The 13,830-nt window shown below is 36.9% G+C and overlaps 1 protein-coding gene across 1 annotated transcript in view; it reads right to left on the minus strand.

Moving 5' to 3' along the window:
• Nucleotides 1–10,280: 10,280 nt before the first annotated feature.
• Nucleotides 10,281–13,830, minus strand: part of LOC106935749 (Fc receptor-like protein 5) — a 22,355-nt gene continuing 18,805 nt past the window's right edge. Inside the window, 8 exon segments of the mRNA XM_015016387.1 lie at nucleotides 10,281–11,116; nucleotides 11,267–11,326; nucleotides 11,481–11,540; nucleotides 11,623–11,685; nucleotides 11,765–11,815; nucleotides 12,191–12,270; nucleotides 12,362–12,377; nucleotides 12,513–12,623. Of these exon segments, the coding sequence (XP_014871873.1) occupies nucleotides 11,031–11,116; nucleotides 11,267–11,326; nucleotides 11,481–11,540; nucleotides 11,623–11,685; nucleotides 11,765–11,815; nucleotides 12,191–12,270; nucleotides 12,362–12,377; nucleotides 12,513–12,623 (527 nt within the window). The 3' untranslated portion in view covers nucleotides 10,281–11,030.

Consider the following 13,830-nt stretch of genomic DNA (forward strand, 5'->3'; position numbering starts at 1 on the left):
GACCCCGCTGCACACACACCATGTTGCAGCGACTCATGCTCCTTTGCATCTTTGCAATTCAGTCCCTGACATCACAGCTGTATTGCATAGAGAGAGAAAAAGGGGACGTAAGCTAGGCGGCTGGGCTGATACAGTTTACAATCAGTCTACAGTTAATTCACACATTGTGAATAATGTTAGAGTTGCTACCTGTAACTATTCCTGCTCCTTCGCTGGGCTGGCAGTTTTGGCGGGCCTGAATCGCTGCCAACAAAAAAGTCCGGTTCATCTCCAAGACAACGAACAAAATATGCGTCCAGTTTTTGGCTTTTCCTTGCTCTCTTTTTTCCATCCTTTCATTTGCCGCTCCATGGAGCTCCACTCATGTTAACTTAGTCCATAAAAATGCTTCGTCTAGTTTGCCATCTGTTTCCAAGTGACTGATGATGACATATGGGCGATCCACTTGTAACTTTGTGTGTCATAAAGTTAAATGCAAGAGTGAAAATAAAGCCAGTCATGTAGCACAACATTTTATTTAATATTTTACACCCACTGTGCCACTAAAATCAGTTGGTCTTGCAAAGTTTTGGCAACCTTGAGTCAACCCTGACTGGGCTACCTACATAATCCAACACATACCGAGCTCTTGTCCAGCTTTTGTCAGATGTGACAGAGGCTTGAATCCCTGAAATCCTATTCTTCCTCCATAGGATGGGCCCCCCACTGCCCTCCCAGGCCCCCCTGACTCTCCACCCCTGATTTGAACTATTGCAAGATTTCTGTGAGGATTTGTTTTATTTCTGTGTGTTTATTTGGTTCCTGTGTTGTCTCCTGCCCCTGATTGCTCCCCGCTGTGTCTCGTGTTCCCTGATTACCTTCCCTGTGTATTTCGTCCCACCTGTGTCTGTGTTTCCTCATCAGGTCCTTGTCAAGTTGTCATAGTTATTGCTGTTATTTGTCGTCATCCCCTCACTCCAGTGCTACCAGTGTTTAGTTCCTTGACTCCTAGTTCACCTGTGCTACCTGGTTTTCTGTGAGTTTTGCCGATTAAGTCATTTTTTCACGCCACTACCTGGGTCCTCTGTATTCATCCTCACCTCAACTACCACTAAACGTGACAATTTCAGGTAAAACTGCTTTGGTTTTAGAAATAAAGTCAAGGATAAAATATGTAATGTCAAAAAGACTTGATGTCAAAAATCATTTGTATAATAACACCAAGACAACATGTAGGGTTAATCATAGAAACACACATCGCTTCTTGTCAAGTTGACAGAGAAACAGATCAAACTGTGTTAAACTCTAATTCCATCTTACAGAAACATTTTGATCATTGAACATGAAGTCAGTGATGAACTTACAGAAAAATCCCAGCATGCAGAGCAGAGCGTTCTCCATCCTCACATCCAGACCTTCTGCTAATCAGAAAGGTTTCTACGTTGTTTTATCTATAAGTATGAAGAAGTTACATCTGTCACACATAAATGACACCAGCATGTTTTATGCTTCTCAGTATAGCTGTGTGTTTCCTTCCCTTTTACACAAACTTCAGAACAGCAGCAGCAGTTGGTGGGTTTTATTTCCTGTCCACTGAACAGACATTTCAACTTGTTTCATGAACAAAACTCTGTATGTGGTTATAAAAATACTGTGACTTTAAACACATATTGCATGTTGTAAAGAAATATGTTAATGTGAATCTGAGTTTTTGTGATTAAAGTTTGCAAAATGACTCTCTCCCTTTCTTATTCTTAAATTTCTTGCATGATTTTTAAAAGTATTTTTTCCCACCTCCTTCTTGTAACTTCCTTTCTTCTGCTTCTCAGCTCAGTGATGAACAATTGACCTGTCTAGTGGTTTTGCTGCCTCTGTGCTGTGAAGTGACACAATGGATACTGTAATGTGATTAAAAGCAGCTAATGACTCATGGAACATTGAAAACCACAATGTTACTGAAAAAGGAGCTACAGCTGGTGTGTGTGAGTGAGAGAGAGAGAGGTTAAGTGAAACCCACAAGAGTTAGTTGAGCCACAGCAAGGTGTTCAACTTTAAATATCTGACCCAGATTATGACCTTGATGATCCACCATCCCTGGATCATCAAGGTCTGGTGGATCCATGGATGCAGAGAAAGAAGCTGAGGATAATAATAGTGTTTAAAATTTAAACTGGTTCAAATCAGTTCATTTTCTTCTTCTATGTTTATTTTTTATTTGATTTCTTTTTCTACATGTGCTTTCTGTTGCTGAAAAATTAACATTTTCTATATACAATGTTTTCTGTCCGACAGTGTGAATATGTTTGAACTATTCGTTTATGTAGATGTTTTTTTTATTTTTTCTGGTTTATAGAGGGAGATTCAAACTTTACGGTTTCTCTTCGTCTCTACAGAGGCCTCACAGTGAGAATGACCTCATTACCACATTCAGATATGAACTGAACTGTAATAAAAATAGAAGTAAGACCGTGTGAAGCAAGAGCAGTCAGACTGATCACCAGCATTAAAATGAACAATAAGTAAAGTCTCTCTATGCTTTCTGTTCTACAGGGACAAATTGTCATTCGACACAACACTTATGACCCTTATTTTGAAATCCCCATTATATCCACAATCAAATATCTAAGTGTCTAAGTTCATACAATGTGCTGTTTATTCACTCAAATCTCTTAGGTGCAGTCCCCAGCCGAGTTCCCCCCACACAGAGCACTCTGTACTTTTAGAGTACATTCATTGAGAGCACTTTCAAAAGTGTATTTAAAACAGTCAAGTTCAATGCCGTGTTCCTAGCCGATGTCTGATGTCATGACACAAAGTTCACCAGGGACAGATCGTGTATCAACCAGGGAGCTGCGGTGGCGCCGACGTAGAGCACAACTCACATAAAGAGACCTTAGTCCTCGACGCAGCCGTCGTAAGTTTGATTCCAGCTTGATGTCCTTTGCTCTGTGTCTTCCCTCTCTGTCATTACCCACTTTCATGTCTAACTACTCTCAAATAAAGGCTGCCTGAGCCAAAACACCTGGTAAAAAAGATCACTTATTAGTTTAATTCTTTATCCGAAGTTAACTAAATGAGTTGAGAAAGACTGCCTTAAATTTGTCATTTTAAACACACTTAATGAATTCAGTTAAGAAAAGGGGGTTAGAGTTAAGTCGGATAAACTTAATTGAATTACTTCTTACCAATTGAAGCAGCTCAATTAAGTTGGTTCAACTAATTTCTTTTTACAGTGCACCAAGATGTGTTGCTGGTTGTTTCATTTAGCTCTGATACAATGAAAGCACATATCAAGAACAGAGACAAAGTCAAGATAAAGTTTTTTTAATGTGTCTTGGAAATGTAATCTCCACAAATCTTTCTGTATCAGAAAGATTTGTAGAGCTGCTAATTGAAAATTAGTTTGATAGCGACCTTGAACGGTCCAGTTCAACAGACAAACATTTACGCTACATTGTTTGTATTTGTGTGAAGTTGAATTTTAACTTTAAATGAGTTGATTTTCAAGGTTGGTTCTGTATATTTTTGAGTTTTTTTTTTAGTTTTTTTTTTTAAATGTGTTTGATGTTAATTAAAACTTCTCAATGCTTGATATTGTCTAGCAAAATGTTTTTACAACAGGCTACATGGCCACTGCATTAATATATCAATAAGCTACTGTAAGCTGTAGTTGGCGATATATTGTTTGCTGCTGAGCATGATAATTTATGCATCTAAAACAAACAGTATTTTTACATCAACTTATAAGTTATGTGAAACTTCTCCAATTTAAATTGTTTAAATGGACAGAATCTATGTGGTACTGTTCCACATTCTCAAGTGAGAAAGACTCACATGGTATAAATTAAATTTTTATCTATTGTAATTACGCCTAAGATAAATTAATTTAATCAAAGAATGTCATGAATATGTGTGTATCCCATCTTAAGTTGGGCTGCACCGACTTCAGTTTTCTGGCCATTCGCTGGTTACCGATCTTTAAAAAGCTTGACCTGCCGATTTTGATTTTGGCCGATACCAATTTTGTTTTCGTCTGAAATGTCGCTAAAAATAGCAAGACAGTCTCTGAGTTGGCAACAGTGGGGTGAATATTTTTAACTGTAAACCTGACCTGGTTGAAATGTCAGTCAAATCTCTCATTGCAGAGCAGAAGAGGACAGAAGCTGATTTATAAACCTTTGCTGATGAAGATTAGGGGACAAGATGGACTTCACATGTATCGGCCCAGGTACGAGGCTTTGGGGGGGGGCTGGGAGGGCGGCTGCCCCACGGTCCAGATGTGTGTCCATGGGGGCCTGGGTCTGGAGGTGCCAGGGAGGGAGGAATGGTTTCAAGTCACTTCAATTTGATTATAGATGGAGGAAGTGCGCCCTCACCTGTTCAGAAAGGTGTATGTAATGTTAAAGTTATTGTCCCTCAATGGAATATATAGCAGTCAGTCCCAGTGACTGTTTGACTCACGGTTTAGCCAATGTGCTTCCTGGGTAAAAATGAAACGTCCCCCGCCCTCTGCTACACGTGAGGGGCCCGGTCATTGGCCCCGCCCCCCAGCCAGATGCTGACTTGTTCTGCTAGTGCATTGACCGATTACCAATCCCCCAAAGTTAAGGAAATCAGCTAATAAATGTATCCTACATATATGTGTGTGTAAGTCGGTGTGGTAAACATCACTGTCAGAGATGCAGTAAGTTTATAGTAGGTGTGTGAATGATCTAATATTCTGTTGATTGCAGCAGGTCCACATTGTTAGCAGAACCTGGGGGACCCAAAACCAAATTCTGCTTGGGGCCCCATGGAGGCTTGGGCCGGCCCTCACTCACTGTAGGTTATTGAAATATTCAGCTATTTGATATTTTTAGAAATGCCAGAAAAAAAATCATGTTTTAGTTGAGATTTCTAAGCTTTGAGTCTTTAGGACAATAAACCAGGCGACTCTCAAGATAATCTACTGTTATATTTTATATATAAATGTATCCTGTGAAATGTAAGATCTTACAAAAAGCTCCTTTATTTCATACTTACATTAAATCCTAAACTCCCAGGAGGAATAGTTGCTTCTTTTTCTCTATGTTTTATCTGTTGTTACAGATTGAAACAATCAAATTTAACAATCCAGGAAATAAAATCATAACTAGTAAAAATGTGACTAACTTAAGACTACTGAAAACATTTGTTCTACAACAAGTGACTACATATTGTTTGTTTGTTTTTTTTGCTCATTGTTCTTTTAACACTTATAATTCAACATGTAAGAGTCGATACCTTAAAGCTTCTGGTTTTTGATTCATAGAATGAATTCTTGTTTCCATATAATTTATCTGATTGACATTTCGCTAGATGACTTAAAAAAAAAAGAAACACATTTGGCTGTATGCCTGAAATCAAATGTATCAAATCAAAGGTCCTAGAAAGACAGTGAGAAGTTTTATTTAGAAATTTTCAACCAAAGGATTCCTATCTACTTTATACATTTGTATAAATTCATAAACATTAAGAATTGACATGTTTGGTTTTTGATATTTTATTGAAAGCATGGGGGATAATGATGAGTCTAAAGGAAAATTAAAGCTTACATAAGTCATAGTTTGTGGTTATGAAAACATGACTGATTAAACAACTAAAATAACAACAACGGATTATTAAGCCATTCCTTAGATTAAACTGTAAGGATATTTTTAGGCAAATATTACCATAAATTTTCATCATTTCATTGATTTCAGTTTAAATAAAATGCATTACATTCAACTATTCTGAAAAATTAAGCATATTACTGAAATCATTACTGGAAAATTAACAGAAAGTAGATAAGTTTTATAAACATTACTGTATGTCAAACACATTTCAATGCAAGTTATTTTGAAACAATTAAAAGAAATAAAAAAAGTCACTGCAGCAGAGCGCTCACTATAAACAGACGTTCAGTGGTAGATATTGTACAAGCTCTGAAATATGTTTATTTTATGGCTTAAATGGATCCTCAAAGATGCCAGAACATTTAATACAGCTTCTCTCACTGGCTTTGTGTGAGAGAGATATAAATGGTGACTGATCAAAGAAGCTTTTCATTGACTAAATATCAGAATAAACCATCAGAGCCTCCAGCCTACATGGCAGCGTTGATCCTCAGATCTGGAGCTGATCTGATTTCAGAATAAACTGCTGCCTCTGCTGCTGCAGGACCTGGATTTCCTAGAAACAAAGAGACATTTTTAATACTAAAAGTCAAATGAATACAATTAAAGCAATTATAACTGGATATACTGCAACATATTAAATGGCATAAAATATAATTTGTAAAAATTATGGGCAGAAAGTACAACAGATAAATGTTGACTTTACCCTTTCCTTTCTTCTTGGCTTTCTTTTTTGGATCAATCGCAGCATAGACTGGAGTGGAGTCTGAAATCAGAGAACAGATCTCAGGAAACATTTGATCAGTTTATCTTCTTTCATACAGAACTGATGAATCACAGGACCTACAATATCTGAGCTGTAATAACCTGCAGTGTAAAGTTGACATGAAGAAACATTTCACTACAAAGACTGACTGTACCTGCAGCTCCTGTTTTCACCTCAGAGTAAACAGCGCCCTCTTCTGGTGCAGGATGTCTCCCTGGAAAAATCATAAAATAATCACCAACATATAGGATGAAACCATTGAGTTATTTTATCGACTGTAGAGATGTGGGACTCACTCTCTTTCCCAAATGTCTTCATTTCAATGGGAGTGTATGTAACGTCTCCGGGTTCTTCTGGAGCTGAAATATGTATGTTTTTTTGTTAGGCTATTGTAAATTACCCAATAATTTCATATGAAAACAGCCTGAAAATATTGACCATTTCCAGCAGTTTCAGCAGAGCTGACAGTATCATAAAGATGAGCATTACCTGAAAAGAGAAAAATGTTATTAATTTGACCATAAACAGCAAAAGTAATTTTTCTTCACATTTTTTCTTCAGATTGCTAAATCTCTGATCTAAACAGCAGCACAACCAGACATAAAGTCACATTATAGACATTTTGAAAATTCAGAGCTGAAATAAATGTTCACAAATTTCACAGCAGCACATAAACAGTAATAACTGCATCACATAATCTCAGTTTTCCATAAAGCACATAAGNCAGTGTATGAAATTGTCATCTGTTCCAGAGCAGCTTGGAGATTGTGAATCACCTCAGTTGATTCCTGCTGTAACAAAGAAAACCGTCCTGCCATCCTCTGATTCCTCTGATTCCTCTTTGCTCTTTCTAAATTGGCTTCTCTCTCAAGGTTCAACTGATGACTATAAACTTCCACTTGCTGCCTCAGAGCAGAAACATCCATTTCATACCTCGTTCCCAGTTCCTGGTAACAAAATTTACTTTGCTCCAGAGAACCTTGGAGATTTTTAATCACCTGAGTCGATTCCTGCTGTAACAAAGAATATTGTTCTGCCATCTTCTGACTAAGGTTGTTGTTTTCCGCTCTGAGTGCCTCAATGAGCTGAAGGTCATTCTTTGCTCTTTCTATATCGGCTTCTCTCTCATGTTTCATCTGATTATTATAACCTTCCACTTGCTGCCTCAGAGCAGAAACGTCTGATTGATACCTCCAGTTCAGTTCTTGGTATGAAACATTGATCTGCTCCAGCTGACTCTTCAGAAGTTTATTCGTCTCCTCCAGGCAGGACATTTTCTCTTGGAGATTCTCTTTCTCCGCTCTCAACTCTTCAATAATTTGTTGGGCCTGATTGATTTTGTCGTCTTCTGGTTTAGATTGGCGCTCCTCTGCTGCCATCAGGTCTTTCTCCATATCCTTGAGCTGGCTGGCGAACATCTCCTTAAGTTTTCTCTGCTTTTTCAGCTCAGCTTTAGTGTTCTCCAGGTCTCTCTGGATGGAGGCCAACCTTTGGTTCTCCTGGACGTCAGCAGGAGCCGGTCTGTTCTCCACGGGTTGCTGATGTTGTCTATCTCTAAAATCACACGGCTGGGGTTTCCTCTCACCGTTACAGCGCTGTTGCTTTCGATTTGACATGTTTCTCCAAACAATGATTCTTCAAATCTCACAACTCCAAAAGTGCTTTGCGTACGTCTGAACTCGTCAGTGGTGTAGCAAGCAAAGACAAGAAGTTAGAAGTTTGTTATATAAGCTGTGTCCGAATTCAGGGTCTGCATCCTTCGAAGGACTGGTCTACGTAGGACGGGTCCTTCGAAGGCCGGGAATAAACTAAGACCGGAAGAAAAATATCTGTGGATTCGGACAGGTCTAGCCTTCACCAACTGTCCCCGCCCCCACCTCAGCGTAACTCATGTTGCCAAGCAACCGTGACAGCGTGAAGCAGAGAGCGGAGAAGAAAAAAAAAACAAAGGAGCCGAAGTTTGTTTTTCAGTCATGTATTACTGATTTCTATTAGTCTTCAACTTTTATAGTGAAGGATGTTCCATAGTAAAAAGGAAATCTCTTAGTTTGATTCTAAAATGTGCAAATGTGTACTGCACAAGGAATACAAATTATTCATTTACAAATATAATACTCTCCACATCGCAGATAGGACATTACGGTTAAATAAACCTATTATGTTTGAAGGCTTAACTTTAATTAATCAATCAAACCGATGTGCTCTGCTTTGAAATACTTTATAAACCAAACATTTTCAACCAGACCTGTCTGAATAATATCGGTGTTTAACTCCCACTCATTGGGGAAAGCTAGCGGGAGTTTTTATAACAATGTGCCAGGAGTTAGGCGTTTTCTCTCGGTATACCGAACCTGGAGCGCCCGGCCAGCTGACAGCTGGAGGGGAGCTGGCTGTTAACGCAGCGGTAGCAGACAGGTCCGAAAATGTCAGAGCAATATTGCAATTAGGTGATGTATTGATGAACCGAGCAGATATTTGAGATTTACACACTTACATTCTCGCCTAAAAACGTTGTACCAAATCACGTTGTGTCATTTAAAGTGTTATATAGCTAAATAATTTGTCACTATTCACCGCCATTGATGCTCTGCCTGAACGCCCAGTTGGAACCCGCAATGAATTATGGGATATCGTGGGCTGTGAAGGATACACCGGACCCATCCTTCAAATCTGGGGAAAAGAAGGACGCATTTCTTTGAATTCAGACAGGCCTTAGTTTAGGCTAAGTTTCTTTGTGACAGAAGTAACAGTACTACAGTCATGAGTGTGTGTAATGTACCAGAAACCAGAGTCTAGTTGACTCTGGGAGAGAAGAGACAAAGTATTGAGCTGAAACTTACATCTAGTTCTTTTTCACTGAGTTGGTTGTTTTTTTATCGACTGCTAATGGCCAAATGACGATGTATGGCCAACACAGACCACTAAAGAAATGATTGATTTGAATATTTTATCATTTGAATATTTAAACTACAGAAACTACATCCCCTGTAACGTAGAACTAAAAGAGAGGGAAGAGACTTATATGACATCCATACTCTCAGACTCATCATTTTTGCATGAACCTTTTCTGTTTCGGTGCTGAACCTTATTTGTGTTTCCGGTTTCGACCGCGCTCAGCTCTCCGTCTCCGTACATCCAGGTTTCAGCATGAGACACGTATCACACATGCTGTGTGTTTTCTTTGGACTCTGTCACACACCATGTCAAAGAGACCAGACAGAGAGGTCAAGAGGTCACTTCAGCTTCACAATCAGGCTAATGAAAATCATTAATGTAAAAATAAACTGAACTCAAGGTGATGTTCAGTCTGCTTGGCTGAAATCTGTGATTTTTTTACTCCTTTAAAACGCGCAAAACACTTTAATGTACGTTTCACTTGTGGTTATTCTTAAAATCTCTAATCAACTTCCATTTATGCTTGAAATACTGACCTCTGGTGGCAGGTGGTGGAAACTGCAGCAGATCTTGTTTTAGTATTTTCTTAAATACCATCAATATTTAAATTATTTAATGAGTGTTCTGTAAAGAAATTAATCATTTCAGTTGTAGAATTCACCTATTGAGGTGCTACATTTCATTTAGATGTATAATGAGGATCATTATTTAACCTCTGTATGAATCTTGGTTGAATATAATTACATTTTTACCTAGGAAAAGCAAAAGTTAACAGATCAAATCCATATTTATTATGAATAAATCACATTAAAATAATAGTAAATCTTCATTAGAGCTATTATAGTAGCTTTATCTACTATAAGGTTACTATAAGACAGTGAACTGTTTCATTTCAAAATTTCAACCAAAGGATTCCTACCAATCTCATAATTTTACACAAGTTATATAAACAATACAGACTGAATTGACTTAGATTTACTCAAAAGGAAGAAAAAAATCCCCTCATGTTTGGTTTTTGATATTTTATTGAAAGCACACAGTATAATTATGTTAGCTAAGGCTTTTTATAAGTATCATAGTTTATGCTGACAAAAAACATGACTGATAAAACGACAGAATATTTAGCCACTCTAAACAGATTAAACTGTCTATGAACATTTTAAACCAAATATAACTATGGATTTTTTATTATGTAATTTATTTAAATTGAAATAAAATGCATTACATTCATCTATTCTGAAAAATGGAGCATATTACTGACATCATTACTGGAAAATTAATGGAAAGCAGATAAGTTTTATAAATATTACTGCATGTCAAACACTTATTTTATAGTATGTTATTTTGAAACAGTAGAATGACAAAAAAAATTCACTACAGCAGAGCGCTCATTATAAAAGCAAAGGTCAAAAAGACAAATTCCAAAAATAGATATGAAAATACATACATAATTCAAATAATGTAAAATATTCATCAGCTCATGCTGTCATTTCAAAAATATTGATGATGTTCAAGAGGAGCAGAAGATGAGAAAATATCACATCACATATTTTACACATATAACTGCTTCATCGTCACACAGCAAACAATTCAACCAAATTCAAATTTCTTTGTGTGTGAGCCATAAAACATGCTACCATGTATATTTTATGGCTTAAACAGCTTCTCTCACTGGATTTGTGTGAGAGAGATATAAATGGTGATCAAAGAAGCTTTTCATTGACTAAATGTCAGAATAAACCATCAGAGCCTCCAGCCTACATGGCAGCGTTGATCCTCAGATCTGGAGCTGATCTGATTTCAGAATAAAGTGCTGCCTCTGCTGCTGCAGGACCTGGATTTCCTGTAAACAAAGAGACATTTTTAAAACTAAAAGTCAAAAGAATACAATTAAAGCAGTTATAACTGGATATACTGCAACATATTAAATGGCATAAAATATAGTTTGTAAAAATTATGAGCAGTAAGTACAACAGATAAATGTTGACTTTACCCTTTCCTTTCTTCTTGGCTTTCTTTTTCGGGTTGACCTCAGCATACATTGGAGTGGAGTCTGAAATCAGAGAACAGATCTCAGGAAACGTTTGATCAGTTTATCTTCTTTCATACAGAACTGATGAATCACAGGACCTACAATATCTGAGCTGTAATAATCTGCAGTGTAAAGTTGACATGAAGAAACATTTCACTACAAAGACTGACTGTACCTGCAGCTCCTGTTTTCACCTCAGAGTAAACAGCGCCCTCTTCTGGTGCAGGATGTCTCCCTGGAAAAATCATAAAATAATCACCAACATATAGGATGAAACCATTGAGTTATTTTATCGACTGTAGAGATGTGGGACTCACTCTCTTTCCCAAATGTCTTCATTTCAATGGGAGTGTATGTAACGTCTCCGGGTTCTTCTGGAGCTGAAATATGTATGTTTTTTTGTTAGGTTATTGTAAATTACCCAATAATTTCATATGAAAACAGCCTGAAAATATTGACCATTTCCAGCAGTTTCAGCAGAGCTGACAGTATCATAAAGATGAGCATTACCTGAAAAGAGAAAAATGTTATTAATTTGACCATAAACAGCAAAAGTCATTTTTCTTCACATTTTTTCTTCAGATTGCTAAATCTCTGATCTAAACAGCAGCACAACCAGACATAAAGTCACATTATAGACATTTTGAAAATTCAGAGCTGAAATAAATGTTCACAAATTTCACAGCAGCACATAAACAGTAATAACTGCATCACATAATCTCAGTTTTCCATAAAGCACATAAGATGTGTTGCATAAATACAGAGAAACTGTAGAATATCTGCAGCTGGAGTCTGGGTCAGCAGCAGAGATTCATTGATGACCCAAATCTGTAAACACTGAGGTTAAGAAATATTTGTAAAAAAAATTATCTCAATAAATCTGACCATGACAAAGGGAACTATAATCACGATGTTCAGTCTGGTTTGTAGTGAAGGTCTGACTGTTGCTCTGTGAGCCTTTTGACCTGAAATATAATAAATACATGAAACTTATTCAGGAAAAAAAAATCCACTGCTTTTCTTTAAAAGGGAGAAGAAAGTTATGACTGTTCTCACCTGATGCAGCACAAATCTGTGAAAAAAGTCAGATTTGATTATTCAAATCCTCCTGCTGCCATTTTGTATCATAAAAGAAGTAAGGTCAGGAATAATTAAACAATTTACAAATGAATATTTGGATCCAGTGTGAGGAGAAACATGTTCTCACCTTTGGACCGTCTGCAGCGCCACAACAAGATCAGGAGAATAATGAGAATAATTCCAACAACTGGTCCAACGATCATCATGACAAGAGAGCTGATAGGACTGGACACAGCTGCTGGAAATAAACAAATTGTTATTTATCTGTGGTTTTGATCACATCATTCACTGGAAACAGATAAATGTGACTTAAACTGGTCCACCAGCAGCGTTCACCTGATTCCTAATTAAAGTGATTTTTTAAAATCAAACATTTTCCTCCTCCTCACCTCTAACAGACATCCAGCTCCTTGGTGAATCTTTTCCTGAATGTTGACATTTGTAGAAACCTTCATCTGACTTTGACACTGCAGAGATATTCAGCTCCCCTCTGCTGTCATTATGGATGAGTTTATCATTATGATAGAAAAACACATTGGAGAGAAGTTGTTGTTTTTTATCTCTGCAGCTCAGAGTGACAGGATCTCCCTCAGTCACAGGATGAACAGGACTCAGCAGGAGAGGAGCAGAATCATTATCTGTAAAACAACCAGAGAATCATGACATTTAGTCAGAAACTGGTGGTAGTAGAACTAAACAGTTTTAAACAAAAAATATTTCCAATTAATATTTTATATCATATTTCAAGTAGAAAACATCAAATGTTTTAATATTAATACCTCATATTTATTTTGTCACCTGAATATTTTCTTTTTTGGCCGCCTATGAGGATCAGGACCATGTCTTCTTATATTTTAACATTTTGATTTATGACCACTGGTCAGTGCCATGTAAAACTAACATTGAAATGATTTTTATGATTTTTTTGGTGTTTTTCTTATGTAACACATGTAAATGCACATTTCTCATCATTCCCAGTGAAATTTGCTCTCAGTCAAATTTCTGCTTCCTCTATTCAGATTCATGAGTAAAAAGCTAAGCTGAGAGTTCAGACGTCCACAACAGAACAAGACTTTAAAATGACTGAATGATAAAAATCTCACAAAATTAAAGTTGTCAGTTTGATTTTTAAAATATAAAATCACAATTTGGTTAAACACTAAAAGAATCAGTGAAAAATGTTTTTATTTTTTTTCATACATCATGTCATTTTCAAAACGACAACTTGGGAACCCTGAACCCAGACTGAGTGTCTGACCACACAGTAGGTCAGCCTGATTGTTATTATTGACAAAAATCAGGTAAAGTTTTAGTTTCTGATTTATTCAAGTAGAACATATTTAATCTAAAAACAAATAAGGATAAGAGCAATACGTTTGACCTAAATATAAATCAAAATGTTTTTATTTTAATTTGTTAATCATTGCATGGAAAACCTTGATGAT

Source organism: Poecilia latipinna, unplaced genomic scaffold (assembly GCF_001443285.1).
Source record: "Poecilia latipinna isolate Pla-1442-1.1 unplaced genomic scaffold, P_latipinna-1.0 Scaffold2013, whole genome shotgun sequence".
NCBI classification, from domain to species: Eukaryota; Metazoa; Chordata; class Actinopteri; order Cyprinodontiformes; family Poeciliidae; genus Poecilia; species Poecilia latipinna.